The sequence below is a fragment of the Camelus bactrianus genome, chromosome 2 (assembly GCF_048773025.1).
Source record: "Camelus bactrianus isolate YW-2024 breed Bactrian camel chromosome 2, ASM4877302v1, whole genome shotgun sequence".
Classification (NCBI taxonomy): domain Eukaryota; kingdom Metazoa; phylum Chordata; class Mammalia; order Artiodactyla; family Camelidae; genus Camelus; species Camelus bactrianus.
Window position 1 is genome coordinate 122,592,544 of NC_133540.1, and position 22,944 is coordinate 122,615,487.

At 40.6% G+C, this 22,944-nt stretch overlaps 1 protein-coding gene across 2 annotated transcripts in view; it reads right to left on the reverse strand.

Annotated features, from left to right (window-relative positions):
• SLIT2 (slit guidance ligand 2) overlaps positions 1-22,104 on the reverse strand; it is a 347,888-nt gene extending 325,784 nt beyond the window's left edge. The window contains exons 1-4 of one of the 2 annotated variants that reach the window (XM_074349832.1): positions 19,988-22,104; positions 17,231-17,302; positions 16,010-16,081; positions 4,724-4,795 (exon numbers count right to left, since the gene is read on the reverse strand). In XM_074349832.1, coding sequence (XP_074205933.1) covers positions 4,724-4,795; positions 16,010-16,081; positions 17,231-17,302; positions 19,988-20,166 — 395 coding nt within the window. In that variant the 5' untranslated portion in view covers positions 20,167-22,104. The remainder of the gene's footprint in view (positions 1-4,723; positions 4,796-16,009; positions 16,082-17,230; positions 17,303-19,987) is intronic. The other variant, XM_074349827.1, reaches the window with a different exon arrangement.
• Positions 22,105-22,944: the final 840 nt, after the last annotated feature.

A 22,944-nucleotide genomic window follows, 5' to 3' on the forward strand; every position in this document is an offset into this window, starting at 1 on the left:
CATTGTTACTATTTGCCCATTCAAGTTACAAACCCTGAACCTGACAGAGATTTAATGCAATAGATCAAACACTTACTGAGAGCTTTCTAAAGGTCAAGCCTTATACTAAACCCTGGGGATATTAAAAAATGTTTTTTTAATACATGTTCACCAGCGTTTATAAACATAATTATAGAAAAAGAAAACCACGTTACTAGTCATTGACAAGTATTCTAGTGGTTGTATCTGGGTGGTGAGACAATGCGAAATTTATCCACCCACTTTTCTAATTTTCTGAATTGTCTAAATCTTCTTAATATAAGCATGCATTACTCTTATAACTATTAAAAAACAGAATAAAAAACTAAGTCTCCTTCTATGAGAAAGGGAAACACGCACAGCTTCATTGTATATTTGTTAAGTTTCGCAAATTAATTTTTACCTTAATAGAAGAAAAACTAAGTTTTCCTCTTAAAGAATCTTAATAACTATTATCAAAAACAATTTGGAGAATCTGAGATCCTATGTGATAACAAATGAATTGTGACCTGACCAATTGAATTAAGTGCTCAAAATCTATTTGCGTCAGGTAAGGAGTTACTAGGCCATAAAAAGACTCCTTGGCTTTAAAAATGCTACTTATAATGTAAGATAATTTAGTGGCTCCAAAGCTCACTGGGGAGTAATAAATGTCACTTGTTAACCAGAAATAGTTTTAATTCAAAGAAGTAAAGAAATTGAATCTCTGGGACCCATGTATTTATTTTTGTTTGTTGGTTTTGTTTTGTTTCAGAAGACATAAGTGAAAAACGAAGTTTTACATCGTGGTCTGGCTACTTAAGCTTATGTTAGAAGTCTGGGTAAATATACTACTACTCAAAGAAATACACTGAAAACCACAAAACAAATATTTATAACCAAATGCTTAACCACAGTACTGCCAATGAAATTCCTCTCTAATGAGCCCGGATGAGTAGCTGCAAACTTCAGCTAAAAAGTGTGAATCACTCACGGGTAAGTCACCTTCGAGGTTACACTTTCCAGGAAGGTTTGTTTATGCCGCTCATGAATTTCAATCATAATCAACGATTTCAAAAGTCACTGAAATTTCTGTCAGTTAACCAGCTCCTAATTGCTCTGAAAAATCCTGTTTTCCACTCTTAAACTGATAATAAAAATGCAACCAGGTGGAGCAAAGGGGGAGGATGGGGTGTCTGCGTAAGTTAAGAAAACTTTTGTGCTGTCTATTTTAACCTCCAACCTATGGCCCTTCACTTTTTTCTTTACTTACACTTTCCATCTGTCAACAGTGCTTGTAATTTTACTACACTGTCCTGCAGTTTATGCAGAGTTGGTGTTATTTTACAGACTTCTGTTAATGGACTGGATAAATGGTAATGCTATTTAAACTAGTCTCCTGCTCCAACAAACACAGCTGCAACCGTACTACTATTTCTGAGCAAACATCTTGACCTGAACATGTAGTGCTCTCTCAACCCGTCCAAAGAGAAATTGGAGCAGACAGCAAAGGAAAAGCGTATTTGGCCGCTAGCAGCAATCAACCATGTCCAATCATAATTCATATACAGTGTACCCTCTTTTTCTTCCATAATGCATTTAGAGTTTAAAAAAAAAAAGTATGTGTGCCTCCTCACCTGGCATCTCATTTTCAGCCAAGAGTCAAATGGTGATTATTCATTACAAAAGCACAAAGAAATTCTGTATAACGTCCAGTGGATCAGACTAGATTTAATCTAGGCAAACAATGATAAAAATCAAACATCAGTGTATGAACTATATATTAAAATAAGGAAACCTTCTCGTTGGAAAAAATATCAGGAAAAAATGGTATTAAGTAAGGGTAAGATGTAAAATAAGTTAGGAAAAGAGAGATACTAATGAGAAGTATGCAATAATTTATATGAAGAGAAAATAAATTCTAAATTCGTTTCTTTCATGAATTCTAGATGTGTATGGCTCTACCAAATTATGCAGCAGGGCAACTGTAGATCACTTAATGTGCATATACAACAACCAGTCAAATCTTCCCCATCACAACATATTGTCCATGTTTTTTGTCCAAAATTCTGTTTCCTTTGTCCCGTCCCTTACCCTTCTTGTGAAAGAAACATTCATTTTTAAATGAACATTTTAGAGGACATTTTCGTATGTAGATTTGTGCATATTTTTCCATCTGTTAGAACATTTGTTTCGGGTTAGCTACTAGGCACCTGTATCATATGAAAAAAATGTGAACTTGCATCCTTCCTCTTGAAAATTACACTAGCCTGGCAGTCAGCTTCCCAAGCTTTTGGCCCTTTGTTTATTAAAGACTCTTAAGGGGGGCTGTTTAATTCAATTAGTAATCACCATCATAAAAAAAAAAAAAAAAAAAAAAAAAAAACTAGTCACATGTAGCTTATAACTTATCCTCGCAAGAGAAAGATCATTTCTAACAATCCGCAAAATCTAATTCAGGTGAGACTACAGTGCTTCAGCTCCAGAGAAGATTCCTGATTGCTGGTGCAGAAAAAAATTACGCATCTATGGTTCTATGTGTATCCAATGCCTGTGTCAAGGTGTCAAGTTCCAAACAGTATTAAACATCAAGCCATCAAGCTCTAACCTTAGGAAAATCAAAGCATTCGAGTCTCTCTCACAACTAATTCCACATCAGAAACAAAACTGAATCTTCCATTAGTCCCCAGGGAAAATCCTTTGCGCCAAACAGGCACATCACAATTCTGAACAATTCTTTTCTGAATATTCTGAATAATTCTTTTCCCATTTTTGACATGCTTTTAATTAACTAGAAAATGTTGCCTTATAGTTTTATAGGTTCTGTTTCTTTAAATTCACTGAAGGATTTCAAGTCTTCTTTCATACAGCAACTTCATTAAGTTTTAAAAACATAACAAAACATAAAGGACAATCCCTTGGTCCAGTATATGATATTGTCAATGGGGGAAAAATATTAAACAGAATATACTTTGCTAAGAGGGGATTCTGCACTAGATTATACCACCTGAATTCTCCTATGAAAATTAATACAAGTACTTCTAGGCAAAAAAAATAAATAAATAATTAAACATTCTAGTTTCTCAGAGATAGTATTAAAATTACTTCCTACATTTTCCCCCTCTTCATCTTCATAATTTTAATTCTAGTTACAAACAGCCATTCCATTTAAATTATATTTCCACAGCTACATAGAAAACAATCTTCTAGACGATTCAGATTGTTTTCATATGCACATTATTAGCAAAGTAGTAGTTTAACAGCACTCACTGTATACTAGGTTTGAAGTCAATGATTCAAAATCCCCTCAATCAAAAAAAAAGTTAAAGAAAGCAGAATACTACGAAAGCCATCTCTGCAGCCCTTCTTGGAAACTAAGCACAAATAATTAAATCTAAGTATCAATTTATATTCATACATATAATCTTCATAATAGCCTATATCCAGTTTCCTTGGTAAAACTAGTCCTCAGAGAATTCTTGTTAAAAAGGTGGTCTCAAGGTTTCTTTATTGGATTCTTTTAAATTTACTTAAATTGGGCCAATTAACCAGCAGGAAACATGAAGCAGAGGAGAAATTCTGCTAAGCGACTCTGGCTATCCTTAGAGAAACACGAAAGTCAGACTCTAGAGAGAAGACCTGGTGTGTAGCTGGCTACACTTCCGCCTGCTGGATAAATTCTTCCTATAGTGAGCTAAGGTGTTAGGAGGACCTAACAGAGATCCTAACAGAGACACAATGTGGGGGAGGGCTCTGGGAAGAGAGCCTTCCTGCTTCTGGAACTGATAACAATATTGAACTAGTAGGCTACAATGCCTTGGCTACAAAGTCAAGTTTGGTTTTGCAATCTCCTCACTTTCCCCACAAGCACGACCATATGGAACTTCCCCACCATCCAGGTGGGAGCCAACTGAGCAATTTATTCTATGTATCCCCACGATCTCTTCACAACATCCAAGAACATCAATAATCATACCTAGTTATTTTGCCAACACTTTGTAGCTTATCTCCCATCTGCACAAAATCATTCATATGGCTGAAGATCTAATTTTAAAAGCTTTCAAAAATGTGTTTTCACTCTCGTGCATTAGGTCAATGAACAAGCATTCCAGGGAGGAAAAACCGATCTGCCTAAAACTCACATTACATCCTTCCAAAGAAGTACTTCCGCTAACAGTCAAAGACGTATTTGATATGAAACCATTGCAGTCATTCACATGGCAAAGTTTCGAATTCTGGCTTTAAAAGGAACATTTAAGAGGAAATTTACAGCCCTCTTTAAATACCTTGTAATAATACTTCCAGACTAATAAACACTATTTGAGTACCGAAACAATATCAAAAAAGCTGACATTAAGAAGCCCAACTTTACAAGAAAACACTGCCAATTTCCTCTGAAGAGGAAGTGCACTGGCAATCTGTCCCTTCAGAACATAATTAAAAGTTTCCAGACAGAAGTCAGGCCAATCTCCCCATCAGGACCAAAAAAAAAAGAATAATACAATCGCAATGACATAGACATGAACCAGTAAATGCTGACCAAATAAAAGAACTGGAACCACTGGGAAACCAATCATAAATTTCCAAAAAAAAGAAAGGCAAAATTTTAATCCATTAATCTACTGGTGAATAGATTCCAGGAAAGCACAAGGAAACAGATCCAAAATACATTCAATAAAACGCAAGGTACTACCCAAAGCAACAATAACTATTTCTGTCTACTTACAGCCTGTATAGCTTCGCAGTTCCAAGAAACAGCAACTCAGGAAACAGCTGAAGGTGATTTCTGTTTAAACGCCTTTTGAGAAAAACAAAAACAAAGCGTATGTTACATAGAAAGTACCCAACAATGAGACTGTGATTGGGGAGTGTCATGCCTCATCCTGCATTTAAGGAAAGAATGAAATGACATTCAAGAGAATTCAAGCATTACAAATCAAAAGTTGGTTACACCTCTTGCTACATGACTCTTTAAAGCGATTTTCTGTGATGCTTACTCAGGTGATGATTACTGAGGTCTGAACTCTAAACTCACATCCCCGCGCAACATCAGTCAACCAGTACAGATGCAATGAAAAAGGATTTCTGGACTCAGAATCTGGTGTTGAGGGCAGGCAAGTTCAACACACAGCAGAAACAACCCATTAAATGGTGCCCTAAAATAATTCATATGCTATCCCAAATGACCTAAATTTCAGCCAAAGCACCGTGGGGAGATGGAAATTTCATTTTTTTAAAGCTTTTCATTTGGTTGCAGAAAAAATGTGTGAGGAAGTGTCAGCATGATTTGTCCCTGTAGGCAAAATCAGAAGAAAACCACAATCCACAGGTAATTGAATATCAAGGCTGAGTTATAACTATCAGTGATGGCACAATGCTAAAGTATTTTTTTTAAATGTTTAACTGATAGGGGGATGTTTTAAATATTTTAGAAAAGAATTTGATTGTAAGTCTAACTCAATTTAAGCCCTGGTGCTACGTGACTAAGTTCTTTTGGACAATGCACATTTGCTAAAGAGTGGCAAATCCTAGCCCTGATGCATTAATATCCCAACCCCATTCATTTTACATACACAACTGAACAGCATGCCAATAAAAATAAATGTCTATCTACTTTCCCCAAATTTAAATACAATGATAACAAGTTGATGCAAAATGCACACTTTAATGATTTATAAGCTGCTATGACTGTAGAGGAGAGTACGAAGCTAATGTCATGCTGAAGAAATGAGGTGTTTCTCATCTTAAAGATAACTGTTAATGGGACAGGAAAAGAGGGCATATCAACCTAGAGTTATTTAAATGGTCATCAGATGGGAGCAGAATTACACTTATTTAGTCTCTAGAGGGCAGAAATGGCACTAGGAATTGTAACTCTTAAGAAAGTAGATCATACGGATGACCTTTCTAAGTATAAAAGATATCATGAAATGGGATGATCAGCCTTAAGAAACTCTCAATTCCTTATCCCACATGCATTCAAGCAGAGGCAATGCATTCTTTTTCTCCCTGCAACAGATGTAATGAAAAGAAATCCCACAGCAGGTGAAAAGTTGGATCAGGTGAACCTCAGAACTTCTTCCAACACTAAAATGTCACGAGCAAGGATAGTTACCTTTACCCTCTTCTGTGACATAACGCATATTATTATGAAGTTGGTTATCTATTAAAACACTCTTAGCACTTAATAAAATGCATGCTCATAAAAACGTATGCCGAGACTATCAGAGGGAAAATGGTAAAGTTCATAGTGAAAGGGGGGTCGTATGTAAAATGGAATAAGTCAGATGGAGAAAGACACTGTATGATATCACTTACATATGGAATCTAAACATAAAACGAAATAGTGAATATAACAAAAAAGAAACAGACTCACAGATACAGAGAACAAACTAGTGGTTCACCAGTGGGGAGAGGGTAGGGGAGAGGGCCAAAGATAGGATAGAGGATTAAAAGATACAAACAACTAAGCTACAAAGATACATAGTACAACTCAGGGAATACAGTTAATACTTTGTAATTAGTGGAATATAACCTTTAGAAATTGTGAATCACTATACTATACACCTGAAGCATATATTATACCTCAACTATGTCTCAATAAAGAAGAATTAACTATTCAAAATAGTGAAAGGGTGGACTGACTTATCACTTATACTAATTTTCATAAATAAAGCATATAACAAGGTTAAATTTAAAGTGAAACCGGAAGTCTTTTTTTCTTTGCTGGGCATGATCCTGAGGAAAGAGTACTTCCAGAATCTACTATTATACAATTTCAATAAAATATAACTTAATTATGACCTTGTTATATTCGTGTCTTGATAAAATAGATTACAAATATTCACAACTGTGGGAATGAGAATTTTTCTAGGGAAGACACCCCATTGTCCAAAGAGCCAATTCCAATTTTTGAAATGACAGAGGTGTGTGTTCGTGATCTGATCCAAACCACGAGACTAACAAACATTGTTCATGACTGTTCTGACAAAACCAGCATGGTCCTGCACGTCCCAGTCTCTGCAGATGGAACTCTGTATAGAGCCTTCTCTCTTCTCCAGATGGTACTTTCTTAGGTCCTCTGTGTAACTCCCCTGATTCTTCTGCATAAAGTTAGTTCCTCCCTTGTCTGTGTCTCCATATGCCTGAAGTATCTGATTTATCAGATTATTTTTAGTCCTGTACTGGTCTGTTTCCCAGCAGGTTGTAAGCTCTTCAAGTGTAAAGACCACATCTATGCATTCCCTTCCTTCTTCCCTGGCACTTAGTAGGTTCTTAGGAAATGCTGAATAAGAACAAACTGCTCTTCGCATTTCGATATAATTCAGGAAAACCCTAGCGTACGCATGTTATGTTCGGCCAACTTTCTCCGGGCATGCTTCTCAAGGTACCTGCCTTAGGTTTTACAAGCCACTCTCCAGATACCCTAAGTCCCACCACCAAACCTGCTTTCCTGTGCCCTCTACAGCACCTGCTTCCTCTCCCTTCCTTCAGCCTCACCCAGCCATGCTATTCTCAACACCATCTAGAAATTGGAAGGAGTCAATATGTTGAGACAAGTGCAGCTATCTGAGTGACTGCTGCTACTAGATGTCTTGCTAATGGGTCCACATTGGTATCATCTCAAATACTGTAAGGAAGTAGATAATTCAGACAGGGTGCAAGCCCTGTCTTTCCTTAATTTTTTTTTTTTTTTTTGAGATTCCCAGTGGTTCTTTATTCATTCCCAAAGTAACAGCTAACATATATTAAGCCTACTACATGATGGTCACTGTTCTGAGAGGTTCACATGAATCACCCCATTCATTCAGCCCCACAAGTAGGTGCTATGGTGACTTCTGTTTTGGAGGGAGGCCCCCACCTCACAGAAAGCAGAGCCAGAACTCAAATTCAGGTGGGGGGACTCCAGAACATACCCTCTGAATCACTCCTTTCAAAGAGAGACAGTCTAAACATTCCTGAACAATAATTCAAAATAATGTCATCCTGAACTTTCCTTTTCTCCAATATTTTTTTGGTGAAAAACATAGTTTTATACAGCCCCCTTCTTAAATATCTATGAATGAATCACCTGAAAATAAAATACCAAGCTTTATTTTTTTGAAAAAACTAGCTCTCTAGTCAGTTCACTATTTTAAAGATCTATTTAAAGTACCTAAAGTTGAGAGAAAAATGAAAATACATATAAAACATTTTTCTCAGAATTCAAGTAACTCATCATTTCCTGAAAATCATTCATGATTTTAATGTGTCTAAACCAACCATGTGTATAAGACAAGGTAGTGTCACACGAAAAAAGGTAGGTAATAGGTGAGTGGCAACGTGCATAGAAAACAATAGGACTGCACTTTTTTCCTCTAAAAGAATATCGATACACCTTTGGTTCCTGCTCTTCTCTTCCCTCTCCCATCAGTACTAAGAATAAATGGAAATACAAACATTAAAATAAAAAGTGAAACCCTTCCAAAATATGCAATGAAGGAGAATAATTTAAAGCAGAGTTCCTTGTACAATGACCAGAAATTAAATCTTTAAAGATTTTTAAAAATCCAGAATTAAGTTAAAGACTATTAAACTGCATGTCAATTTCTAAACAGAGCTGCAGAAAAAGTAACCTAGCATCTTCTAATACCACAGAATACTTCTTAGAGACTTGAAGATGAGAGTGTCATAATAACTTTGATGTAAATGTGTTAAAGAAGTTAAAATCCGATAGTCCAAGAACACAAAAAAAGCAAATAGGGAATTAAGGGCATCTCAGAGGAGGATTTATAGGAACCAACATAAATTAGCTGCCTTAAGCAGACAAGGTGTGTCAGTTACTTATTGTTCCCAGCAAGGATACTCTGTTGTGTTGAAGGACAGATAACAGAGATTCAGGGATATCCAGCTCCAGTGTCATCACCAGCTAGACGGAATCTGCCCACAAGATCTCAGGGCTGATTGAGAATTCTCTGGACGGTAATTCATGGTTTCAGAAAGGCGTGTAATGGGTGTCTCTGAGGTTTTTTTTTTTTCAGGGCAAAGATGTGAGAGATCCCAGTAACTGTTTCCTCTGTGGGAGGGGCTATTTTTGAGTGTGACCTTCCGTGGGGTGAATGATCTGTATCACACGCTAAACGCCACTGGCCTCTGAAATGCTGATCCTTAACAACCTCAACTTGAAGGGCAGCCTGAGCATCACTGACAAGCACTGTTTCAAATTATTATCTGCCAGCTGCTCCTGTGGCTTGCGCATTGCTAGAGGTTAGTCTGTTATTGTTTCAACTTTCACCTCAGTTCAATTAATATTTGCACCCTCTGCCCCAATCCAAAATATAAAATGTAAACAATTTTACCAAAGGTGGTAAAAAAAAATGTATGTCTCATATTTACCTGTCATTGTAAATGTAAGGTATTTACAACGCACCTGGTCTGTTTCAAGGGTTTGATAAATTCTCCCTTAAAAAGTCTATCTTTTACAATCTCCTGTTTCTCATACATAAATGCCTTCTTCTCAGGAAAATTTCCACTTGTCTTTTAAAAATGTTTTATTCTAACATTTTTAAAGCAAATTTTTAATACTTAGCTAGCACTAGATAAATTTTATATTTCTACCCTTTGTATTCCATGGTAGGGAATACAAACTTAGTAATAAAAATGTTGCTTCCTCTTCATGCCCCTTATTTCTGGCTATTTCTCTGTATATTCAGAGAGATTATGATAAATACTCTGAAAAAACTTTGGAGAACGTTTTGTACTCTCTTCACATCTCTTCTATTGATTACATACTATAAGAAGAAAATGAGAATTAAAATCATGCTAAATATAGATATTTAAAAGTCAGATTTCTTACAGACACATTAGCCCAGGATGAGAAAATAATCCCTAAGCTCAGCTTCTGAAAAACGGGAAAGGAGACGCTGAAAAGTATAATAATAATACTTCTTTAAGTGCCAACTCTGCATCAAGTGTTTTGTGAAGCTATGTACATGACCTTACTAAATCATGCACCACCACTATGAGGTATAATATATAATAGTTATCTCTGTTTTAATGGTCATAAAACTGAGGTTTTAAAAGATAAAGCAATTTGATCAAGATCAAGATTACAATGGAGCTGAAATCAAGGGTTTTCTGAAGCCACTCTTACCTAATGTCTCTGGTTTTAAAAATGGGGAGAGGAGTTTGTATCTGTTTAGAAAGCAAAATCAACAGCACAACCAGTTAGCGGCCACCCCTGTTGCACAGGACACCAGGCAATAGCGTATGAAATTACAAGGTGCCTCCACAGAGGGGAGTCTAGGTTCTCTGCACCCTGGGCTCCCTGCCAGGACCGAGCACAGCAGCAGAGGAGCTGGAGCAACACCTGCATCCAGGACAGACGGACGCTGCCAGGAGGACAAATAATTTTTTTGTAAATGTTATCTAAAAGCGCTGTTCCAACTGCATTAAAACCAAATCAGCCCTATCATTCCCAAACTTTCATTCTGAAAGCGTTTTCACCAATATTCCTTCCAGTGCAGCAGACACAAATTGCTTTGAAAACAGACAAGAGCGATGTATGTATATATACAGTTCATGCAGAAAAGTCTCTCATTCCACGTAAAGTTGTGAAATTCAGTCTAAAAGGCATAATTCAAGCAGAAGGGTATCCAACAGGAATGAAAGACTGAACTCAATGTAAAATATTTGACATTCGTCGCTTCCACAAATACATTGTAACAGTGCAAACTAAACTACTCATTTCAGGGGAGGTATAAAGGACACAGCATCCAGCAAACACTGTCACAAAGGATGAGCCCAAAACAGATGTGGGAAAAATAAACAGCCTTGCTGCTTCAGAATTTACAAAACGGTCCACAAAGAGCAAAGAGGCCTTCTCACCACCGTTCAACTTCAAGGCCCATAAAAACTGCTGCATGAGAAACCCCCTCAGATAGATTCAATGTTCTGCTAAACTTCTAACAGTGCACTTGCATTAAAGCCCTCGAAGACCGCAGTCAGTGAATGTAATTCAAGATAGTTCAATATTGCTTATCAACAGGCAAGAATAATTTGATGCTTAACAAATGTCACAGTCTATGACACACACCTGATCATCTTGGTGCATGATTTTGCTCAAGCAACATACATACTGAGCCTCTTTACTGAGTCTGATGTGTTTTTTTTAATTTTTATTTATTTTTTTTTAACTTTTTTTTTTTTTAAATGGCGGTACTGGGTATCGAACCCAGGACTTCATGCATGCTAAGCACGCATTCTACCACTGAGCTATCCCCTCCCCTCTGATGTGTTCTTTAAGGAGTCTTTCCCAAGAAAATAACTGCAGTGATTTTAAGCTTGGGTGTAAAGATGCCAGAGAACAATTCGTTTGAGATGAGCTTGCATTCCTTTCCAAGGAGAGTAGCACTATAAGGTTACTCTTACTTTAAGAAAAAGAATGTGTGATGCGTTGCCTATAAACTTGCAGAATTGGTCAGAAGAGGGATTCTGTACCTCCTTGAAGAACAGGGGATAAGAGGTGCCCTCCCTCAGACCTGTTCCACAACACAATCTCTACCTGGACTCATGGGTAGCGACCTATAGCGAAAATTCTAGGGTGCCACAGTTCCTCAGCCCCACGCTGGCTGGGTCACACGCTCACGTGTGCTGTGTGCACCCCGGGAGAACTCACTTAGCACCTTCAAAAAAGACAGGTGCCTTTTAGATTTCCTTTCAGGAGTCACACTTAGGCTCTATAGTAAAGACATTTTTAAATTACAGTTGAGTATTGTCTTCCTATCTACTTGGTAGAAACTTTAAAATATCTAATGTGAGCAGGTTTCTTTTCCAAGATTCCTTGCATGACTTCATTATAATAATATTTTCAAGACTTTTTTTTTTGTTTTCAAGCAAAAATGAGTATCCAGTGACAAAGTAGAAAAATTGTAATCTGAAATCCAAAGATACTAAAACTTGCAGCATTTAGAGCAACACTGTCTTAAAAGAACATCTTAACACCTTATTGGTCGGAACAAAGGAGCCGTCCAAGTCCTTGCTTTCATCACTTCTGTAATTTCCTTATTGTAAGGGTATAAGATGACTGTGAAGTTAATGAAAAATCTAACATCCAAGGTTTCCAGTGGTGTGCTACTGGTTCTCAGTAATGTAACCTAGACATATTCACATTTTACTTTGCATTAGGAGCATTTCATTGCATTCAGCACAAAATGCCCTAACATTTTTTTGAACAACCTTAAAAAAATCTCAAAAACATTCTCATACTCTTGCCATTTGTGTTATCAAAGAACTTGCAAAAGCTGAACTGGCCTGGGTCTCTTTAAAAGGCCAAAAGATAGAACTTTAATGACTGCAGCAAAATCTGGTAAGACGTAAGTGAACAACAGAACTTTATACCAGCACACAAAAGTCCTGGACCCCAATGTGATTTTGTTTTTACCTTTAACACATTATGCAGTAACCAAGAAGTACCTTGAATTAATAATTCTGCATGGAGATCTAATTGCAGGTATGCACAGGTATCTTCTGTGAAGTATAAAGAGGTATAATTTGTAAATATTCCAATTTCTTACTGTAACTTATTTGTCATCTGTTTTTTCCTTAATTTCCAATGAATATCGCTTAATGACATCAGATTGCATGTGAACATTTGATTAAACAACATGAGACCTGTTGCCACAATCTACACAAGGCACATTCTCAAGGCTTCACTCTCATGCCAGATAAGGAGGTACTACTGGCAACCGAGCATCCAGGGGATTCTGCCAGCGCACACGTTAGGTGCGGGAGTACAGCAGGAAGCTGTCAACACAGGAAGCACCGTGTGCTCATAGTGTGTAGGCGTGATCAAAACTTGCTCCTTTTACAACGATTCATAGCCACATTCTGATCATCGTATCATCTGATGTTTTCTATACAATACAAAGAAGGGAGTAAGTGCAAAGGGAGGCAGTGAGACAGGAAAGGAAGGAAGAAAGGGAAATTCGGAGGGAGGATTTTAATCTCCATCTACTTCTTGACTGATAACCTTTTATTTCATCAATTCTTTGAGGTGGAAAAATTGTGGGTTTTTTTTTTGTAGCTGTAACGCTTTGATTTACCAGTCATCATTTTATTATCCTATGCTAAAACTAAATTCAACCTAATAACGTGACCCTGTTACTTGAGAGATTAAAAGTTGGGTTTCGAAAAAGCCCAGATCTTATCCCTCTGTTTCCAGGTGTCTTCTTTCTCTAGATCAAGTTAAAAACTCTAGCAACATAAAACAGAAAGAAAAAAACTTACGTTTATTGAAATATTCCTAAAATATCATTTGGAATTGTTTTTATGTTATCATTCTAAAATGAAAAAATAACTTAGAACCATAAATTGCACACGAGTAAAGTGAAGGTTTTTATTTTTTTGTTCTTCACACAAAGAATGAAAATTAAGTTGCTATAATATAGTATAAATGGCATTTACAACGTAAACCTGCATTTATATAACTTTTCATGATTTTTGGAGTTTGAATTTAAAATTCACGTCTAAATTGCTAAAAAACATATAAGCTCACATGAGATATAATTATTTAAAAGTTAGCTCATTGATTACATCCTGTTTCTTACACTGTCCCTTGCAGCTTTTTGAAAGGGAAAAAAAAAAAAGCAATTTGTGTGATGTTAATGACATAACTTACTATAAGAAGAATATATACCATAGTAATATTACTGTAAGGCCACAGTAATTGGGATTATAGAATTCTCTGGGTGACTTTTCTTGATTTTAATTTTTTAATTAATATACTGAACACAATTTAAAATAGTTTGTTCCACAATAACTTGAATTCATTCTTTAGCAAAACTGCTTGCCATTTAATGTATTTAAAAAAAATAAATATTTGAAAAGTGTATCCACAATGTTCCTAAGAAATGGTTTTGAATTCCAGAGTCCCAAGGAGATGAATTGGCTGTCAAATAACAATGTGCTTCCATCAGATGGACTTGGCAGTTGTAAACAAAAGGAATTTTCTCAGCTTTTCCTCACAAATATGAAATATTTGCTCTCAGCCAACAGCTGGGGTGATTTAAAGAAGTCCTGCATATATATTAGTTTTCATTCAAAATTACACATCCTCCTCCCACTCTGAAACATCTGACTGCATCTTAGTAGAATAGAAAATTGTTCTGAGATGAAGTGACATTCCCGGGTGAAGTAAAAGTCAAAAAACAGGACTCACTTACAACTCTAATCAAATTTCAGATCATAAGGCATCTGGTTAATAATTTTTAGGAAAAGTTAGTTTATTCAAGATGAAGTTCAAATGATACTCCAAAGTGGTTCGAAAAATAATGAAGAAGCCTGTTCTGTTTCAGTGTTTCTGAAAATATTTAAAACTACAATATAAACAAAATAGAGACTTCAGGAAAAGCCACTGAGATTCTCCTTCAACGATGTCAAAGTTGTTTAAGAAAAAAAATATACATATAGCTCACATGGAAACACATATATACATGAATACTAAACACATATCTATGAATAACTAAAAGTTGTTCATGAAAAAAACTGTTAATGTTTAAATGATAATTTAAAATTATCTATTCACCTTATCAGATATTTAATTTTTTTTTACTCAGGTTTTTAATGGATAAGTTAAAAATACCTTTGTCAAGTACTCACTAGAAATTAGCTATTTATGAAAAAGATCAAAGAATACTTTCAGAGTATTTTTATATACTAAGGGACAGGTTATAAACTTACAAACTTAACCAAATGTTTACCTTATTTTTAGTCCTTCCCCCAAACTAGCTCTAAGTAGTGGTTTTAAATTTATTTTGAATGTCACAATTATATTTTCTACATTGTAATATTTATCATGAACAAAATTTTATAGCAAAATTAAGTATCTGTGTGTTTAATTTTACTTGAGGTTATAAAAATGTAGTTTATATTTACAAATATCTTAGAAGTTGACAAGCCATTTTTGTACTTACAATTACACAAAATTAACTTTTGCCCTTGGGTCCAATAAATCTGAATATGAGCTATGCCTAAAATGAACTTCGTATTTCACTATTTTAAATAAAATTTTTATTTTTACCTACAGTGCTTCTTAAAGCAGGCATTGAAACTTATTAAAATAATTGTTGCTACTTTTAATAGAGCTGTTATTTGTCATTAAAAATACAAAGCTACTAAACTTGAATTATCAAGACATACAAGATATGGAATTAATATTTCAAATTACAAAGTGTGTATTTTACCCTAATTATTTCAGACAGAGGTTTTATCTTTTGTAAGTATATTCCATAGACATAAAATAATAATGGTCGTTAAGTAATATATGATTTTGTGTCTGAAAAATAAAAATATATTTTAAATTCTGAAGTCCACATTTTATTTTCTTGGGAAAAAAGAATCAATGTTAAATGACGTGCTTTGATAGCATAATTCTTACTTCCATTTCTACTAACCTTTAAATTCTTTTTCCAGCAAAAAATATTTAGAAAGCTACTATAAAATAATGAAATAAAACTGTGAATAGCAGTTATTAACAATGCTCACCATATGTGTTAAATATCAGAAAGTAAATCTTTATCACTAAGAACTTTAAATATTTCTTCAAATGTCACTAATGACCCACACACAGCAACAGCATGAAAACTAAAATAACTACTAGCAAAATTTTCTTTTCTATAACACACCATAAAGGCAAATAAAATTCCCACCTGTCTTCCTACATAAGCAAATACAACAAACTAGATAAAGAATACGACAAATATGTACATCTCTAAGTTCAAAACAATGGCTATCAAGGGAGTAAATGACTCAGGAAAGTTAAGTCTGTATTTTTTACTTTATTACAAGTTAGTACTATTTACGCAAAAATTCTACAACTTCTAATTGTAAATCAGTCTGAAAATCATTTATTCAACCTCTTGTTTCTGTAAACTTACAAAGACTAAGACATAGAATTGAAGACATGGTCCTTGCAATTCAAGTATTTTTAAAAATATAGTTATGTCGTCATAAGTTTAGAATTGAAAATACTTACAGTCTCTCCAGTTCTTTAAGATCCTGGAATGCTCCTCTTTCAATAGTGCTAATCTTATTCTCCATAAGCTGACTGAAAGGCAAAGTATAAGAGAAGTCTTAATGTTAACACTCAGCATCTAAAAAAGTTTCAATTCAGCAGCTGAAAACTTTTCCCTCTATGAAGTTAAATATTGCTCTGCTTTGAGATTTGGTATCAAATCTAATGATGATATGCTTGAGAAAAATCAGGGAGGGAAGGTAGCATCCACATCATAAAACTTTCATAGAAAATACTAATTCAGTTTTGCACAAAATTTAGTCAAAATTCTGAACCTTAAACCATAGTACATCCTGAGGGAGCAGCCCATGACACTGCAACTTTGATGGCTGTTTTTCAAGTCAGTTCTTAACTGAAAGAATCAATATACAAGAATTCATTATAGACATACTTCAATTCACAGATGGATGGATGTTAGAAATTGGAAGAATTCATAAAGGCTAAAAGGTGTCTTTTAAAATTGAACAGTGAACACACAATGATCAAAAGTATATGTTCACTGCAATGTAAATATTTACAAATCTGTGGGTGAAAACAACTTTACATTACATTGAATCTCAAATGACGGTTCATTCACATGCTAATTAAAGAAGTAATCATACTGCAACAATTTTATAAAAGCTGCAAAGATAAAAAAACACAAGAAACAATTTAAAATCTGACCAAAATATTTTTACAGAGAAACAGTTCCCACCAAAAACCCTGCGAAAACCTGGACTGCCAGATTTTAATGTTAGAAATTATATCTAAGTGTTGTTTGCTAGAAAAGTCTGAACATTTTTAGGTTAGTAATTATAAAATGCAGACCCACTTAAATTCTTCCTAGTTAATTCCAAGGCCTAAAAGTATATAGAAAGTCTCACATTACTCATTCATATTGTGAAAGCAATTATTCTACACTTTTATATGCATAAGGCACTTAGGATATAGTATAGCAAACATCTGAGGTCATTTCCATAATATTGTTTATATGGCCTGCATCCAACCTTAAAATAAAAGCCTACATTTTTAATAAAATTTGTAGTACACTGTTAAGCAAAAAAAAGAAAGGCCACCAAGACCTTCTAAAAAATTATGTTTCTGTTACTGGGAAGGTTTTTACAACTGAGATCAGCAAAGATTCAAAATATGCAACCTTAAAAAACAAAGAGAATGCTCCAAAACACAGAAGAACATACTTACAGAACTCTTAGGTGCCTAAGACCAGCAAAGTCTGTCTTGGTAATCCGTGTGATGTTATTTCCATTTAAATCCCTGAGAAAAAACAAATTAAGAAAATGAAAGGCCCATGTAATTTCTAGCAACATTTGGCTAAACAAAGAAAAATACAAGCTACATAAGAACTTTGAGATGAAAGATCAGTTCCAATTACTAAAGTAGTTCACAAAGTAAAAGAGAGAGAAGGAAGTAATCTTTGAAAGAAAATTCTTAAAATGATTCTTAACAAGTTTACAGAGTCCATGCTCGTTGGCATATGACAAGAAAATGAAGTGATTATGTTATCACGAAAACTCTTTTGTGTGTGTGGGAGAGCTTTCAATTTTTGTTTTTATAAGGATGTGTATATTAATTTCACAGGTATTCTACTATTTACTATTATTGTTAGGCACATTCCCAGAAAGTTGCCTTCAGGAAGTTAAAATGAACAATTTTCTAATACTATTTAGGAAAAAATTTTAAAAATTCAGAAGCGTAAACTTAGGTGCCCACAGTAGCTAAACTTCCTAAGGCAATGAGTAAAGTCAGAGTGTCATCAAAAGAACTGCACTTCAAAGACTCGCATTTAGAGGCATTTACCTTCCAACAATTCTATGTTTGTATGAAAACTAAACTCTTCATTTGCAGCTCAGGGACCCCCGCTGTGACAGTAAAGTAAAAACTACTAGCAGGGGCAGAAATGGAAGCAGTATTCAGGCCCTGACGTTTTTGTTCAGATTTCAGCACCAAGTTTCCTTCAAGAGTACAACCCCCTTTTCTGGCATCTTAGGTCAAGATCTAAACTTGCCCTGGTTCCAATCATTTCAAGTAAAACCAAGTTTGGCTGTGGTTTCAATGTCCTTCTTCACGGAAGTAAACCTTACCTTGACTTTAAAACATCACTTTTGAAATCTGTATTTAATATGTTTATGTTGTCAACGATAAAATTTTATAAGCCTGACCTGATGTAAACTATTTTCTGAAAATTCTTTATAGGTCTCTCATTGGGCTATTTTTTTTCCAAGTCCCTAAAACTCGATTGCTATTTTTTCCCTTAATGCATTTCCTTTTTTGTTGAATAAGACGTGTCACTGCTTAAACTTTAAACTGTTCTGAACAGCATGAAATGACAAGTGATAAAACAGAAGTCTGCATTGCTTTTTCCCCAACTTACTTTCCGGGCTGAGCGAAGAACTACCGAACTGTCCCTACCATAGTCAGGGTCCTCTTCCTGCTTCTTGACAGAACAAGAATCCCCCGCCCCATAGCCCATCCCAGGCAAACTTGGTAGATCGCATTTTGACCAGACACCCTCTGTAGGCCCCCAACTTGCCCAGCGCGCCGGGCCTGGAAGGAGGGACGAGAAGGGGTAGGGGGAGGCCCAGGGAGCTTCAGGGTGGGGGAGCCATTTGCAAAGGGAGAAATGGCTCAACTCTGGCCTTTACACTGAGGGCGAGGGAAAGGGGTTGGATAAGAAGAGCGACTCGACGCGCTGCGGGCTCCGCGGGTGGAGACGTGCGGGGCCGAGCGGGTGCCCTCGGAGGCCTGCCACACTCACCCCCCCGGGCGCAGAGGCCGGGAGCGCAGCCCGGGAGCGCTCGCCCCGCCGGGCCCACGCGCGACGGCGCGGCGCGGGGCGGCGGCCTCGGCGTTCACAAAGGGAACGGCCTCCACGCTCCGCTTCCCTGAACTCGGGAAGCGCCCCGCAAGGAGCGCGTGGGCCGTCAACACTGGAGCTGCGATTTACTTCTTCATTAGAGACTCGAAGAGACAGGGAGGCGGGGATGTCTGCGGGCAGCAGAGCGCGAAGAGAGGAAGGAAGGGGAGCTGCTGCCGCGTGAAGGGATGCAGAAACTGCCAGAAAGGTGCAAAGGGGGCACCGGGGCTCAGCAGGAAGGGCTGGAGAGGGCAGCCGAGGGCCGCGGGGTCGCCAAAGCGGTCGGACCCGACTTGGCTGGTTCCTGTGGGAGGGCCAGCCCTAACTTCGCCTAGTCGATAGGATGCGGTTCTCCTCCGGAGTCTCCCCCTCGGACAGATCCCTGGGGGCTCGCCGCCGCCGCCGCCTCCCTCCCGTGGAAGTGGGAGGCCGGGGAAGGGTCGCGGGGGGCCATGCGCGGCCACCGGGGGAGCTGCCGCTGTCCTGAGATACCTTTCTTTCCGCGGCCAGTAGAAGCGCCCCCGGGCGGACCCAGCTGCCCCACGACCCCTTCTCCTTTCCCTGATTCCCCAGGAGGGCGACACAAAGCCGGGGAAAGGAGGTTTCTCTCTTTTGAGCCCCCCTCCCCGCCATCCCCTCTCCTCGCGCCACCCGGCGGTGACAAGAGCGGGTACTCGGCCCTGAACAGACCCGCGAGAGTTCCCAACCGCAAGGTGACTGACTCCGTTTACAGAGTCCGAGGAACAAAGTCGCGTCTCCTTTGCCCCGGGCATCCGCGACTACTTGTTCCCCATCTCTCTTCCTCCCCAGCCTCAGATATCTCGCCCGCAAAGGGCTGCGAGTGGCGGGACTAGAGCGGGAGGAAGGGATCAAGCGCAGCTGCAAGCGGGCCCGCCCCTCCTTGGGCAGCGGCCCCTCCCTGGGCAGCGCCCTACCAGAGTTCAAGCCCAGGATGCGCGTTCAGGAAAGCTGGTGAGGGCTGCCCCAGGCACAGGTCCCTGTGCCTCTTGGTCCCTCCAGTCTTCAAGCAGGGGCCACGCAACCCCGATGGTGAGGAGGAAGGGGGAGGAAGAGCTCATACTCACAGTCTCTCGGTGTTGCGGGGGATGTTCCTGGGCACACTGCGCAGCGCCAGTCCGTGACAGTCCACTGTGCTCCCAGAGCAGGAGCACTGCGCCGGGCACGCTTGCGGCGCCACCTTGTTCAGGATCGCCAGCACTAACCCCAGCGACAGGGACAGCGTCTGCCAGCCGACGCCGCACATCTTCCCCTGCCGCCTCCTCGCTCGTAGGCGCCGAGGGTTTCTCTTTAGCTTGCTACTCCGCTCGAACCGTGCTGAGCCTGAGGCCCAGTGCCTGGAGCGAGGCTAGCAACCCAGAGTGTCCGGAAAATGTGCACAAAATAATATGGAAGTAACAGTAATATTCAAGGCAGTAGAGCTGACATGGGTACACGCCTCTTAGTAACCCTCACTCTCCTCTAGCAGGGCAGACGCTCCTTGGGCAACTTTAGGTCCTGAAGATCAACTGGCCTGGCCAAGGCTATAGGGAGACCCCAGAGAAGGCCGGGAGATCACGCCTCGTCTGTCTCGCAAATATCAACTTGGTGGTAAAAGACCTGGGACTCCCAACGGCGGTGAAGATGCAGGGACTGGTTGCGCGTGGGTCAAGGATGCTCAGATTCCACGACTCCCTCTGCAAATCCAATTCCAGTGGGGACTGCAGGAGACAGAAGAGAAGGGCTCAGTAGAAATGGTGGACTCGATTAAAGTGGGCTCTTCGAAACTAGAAGGCGCAGGAGCCCCACGGGCTGGGAGTGGAGCGCGCTGAACCACTGGGCATGGCGCGCGGGGGCGCACAGGGCTGGCGCGCAGCCTGGGGGACGCGGGACGGCGCTGCGGGGCTCCTGGCGCTGCTCGGCTCACTCACGCGGCCTCCCACCGGCCTGCGGCTCCTCCGCAGTCCGGACGGGTCCTCGTCGTCTACTGACAGCCGAGGGCGGTTTTCAAATAAACCTTCACTTCGCTGAAGGATGTCTGGGCAGTTCTGCCTCCCGCCTGGCGTCCTTGGCGACGCTCCGCACCAAGGCCTTCACCGAGGTCACGCAGAAAAGACAAAAGGGCAGTCGCGCCGCCGCAGCCGGCAGAAATATCCACTAGTCACGACCACGGTAGAGAAAATCCTAGAGACCAAGTTAAGGACGAGAGCTCCTGAGAAGACTAAGTAGGGAACGGCTGGCAGGCCGGCAGGAAAGAGTGGAAAGGCCAAGGTGGAGGTGTCCGCGTCCCAGTCAGGCAGGGGTGTTCCGGAGGGTGGCGAGATGGTAGCTGGTAGACGGTCGTGGGATCTGCTACTCCCGAGGAGACCCCAGGAGGCAGCTGCACGGCAGTCCCCTGTGCGTGTGTGTGTCAGCCCCTTTCGTCTCCCGGATACGCCGCAGCTCCGCAGCAGACACCTGATGGCAAAGGTGGAAGAAACAAGACCGGGCTCCTGGGCAAGCACAGCCCCTCGGGCTCCCCCCTCGACAGTAGCCTACAAGTGGGCCCTTCTTCTCAAAGTGCAGGAACTTTTCCCAGGCTTAGAATCCAGTCCTCACAGACACGGTGGGAGTCCTCCCGCCGACGTCGCGACGCCGCCCGTCTCCCAGCGCTGCACCTGACTCGGCGGCCGCAGTCCGGAGCAGCCCGTTTCCTTCCAGCCCCTTCCCCTCTCCCGGTCTTTCCGCGCCTCCTTCTCTGGGGAGGGAAGTGGGGGAGAGGGAAGGCGGCAACAGGGAGCGGGGACTCGGAGGCTCCGCAGACTCCCGAGCTCCTGGCAAGTGTCTAAACAATAGGACGGACGCAGCAGCCCTAGTCTCGCTCGGCTGCGGGAAGGTGGGTTGTTGTTGTAACTGGAGTTGTTGGCTCGGGCTGCCTGGCGCTCAGCGCAGCCGAACAAAAACCCGGCCCGTGCCTCGGGAGCCGGCTGCGGGCCCCTCAGACGCTCCCCTTTCTCCTCAGTACTCCCGCCTTGCCCGGAAAGCTCGGCAGCTCCCGCCTGCGCCCGGGAGCCACGGCGCTCCCATCCCTTGCCGCCGCCGCTGCCGCCGCCGCCGCCTTTTTTTAACCACCGTCTGCGGCAGCCACTGCCGCCGCCGCCTCCTCCGTCAGCCTCCGCCGTCCGCGCGCTCCCCAAATAAATAACCCCAAGTCAGAAGTTAAGCCGGCGCCGGCTTTATATAGCCGGCGGAGCCCCGGCCCCCTCGGCCCCGCCCCGTGCGGCCCGGCTCCGCCCAGTGGCTGCGCGCGGGGAGCCCGCACCTCGCCCGGGAGAGGTGAGGCCCCAGCTGCCAGCGCCGGGCGGAGGCGGCGGCGGGCGGCGCGTTCCCGCGCACCCCGGCCCGCGCCCTCGCTCCCACGCCACGGCGAAGTTTGGCGGAGGAAGGAGGTTCCCGGGACCCCGCCCCCAGCTCCAGGGTCCCCGAGGTGACCCAGGCTCGAAGATGGTCGTTCGCTGCGGGGGGATGACGGGAGGGCGGCTTTGAACGCTGCTCATAAATAGCGCTGCCAGTTTCTCCGCTGCAGCTTTTGCCACGCGATCCTAAGGGGGCTGCTCAGTGTTTGAAGCGCAGCAAGAGAGAGAGAGAGAGATTATGGTTTTAAAATTCAAAAAAAAAAAAAAAAAATCCACCGAAATAGATCTGCTGCGCTCAGACACACACATGTGTATTTTGGGGAGCTTAAAAGTTCAGAGTTTTTGCAAGTTGGGAAGTGGTGTTTTTGAACCTTCTCGCCAGCCTCCCATCTCCGAGCCACCCCCTTCCGTTTAACCCTTTCTTTGTAGTCACGCACTGAGCACCGTGCTCTGTTGACATCTTGAATACACAGTACGCTCACAAAACTCCAAGGGCTTGAATGTGTCTGTGTGATTTTACTCTCTTAGGAAAGGAGGGAAAAAATAAATCCCTAGCAACGCACGTTGTAACCAGAAGGTTTCCTTTATTTCAGGGACGTTCTGGATATTTTTGCCCCACTGTTTTGGAAGAGAATTTCCTTGTTTCTTCT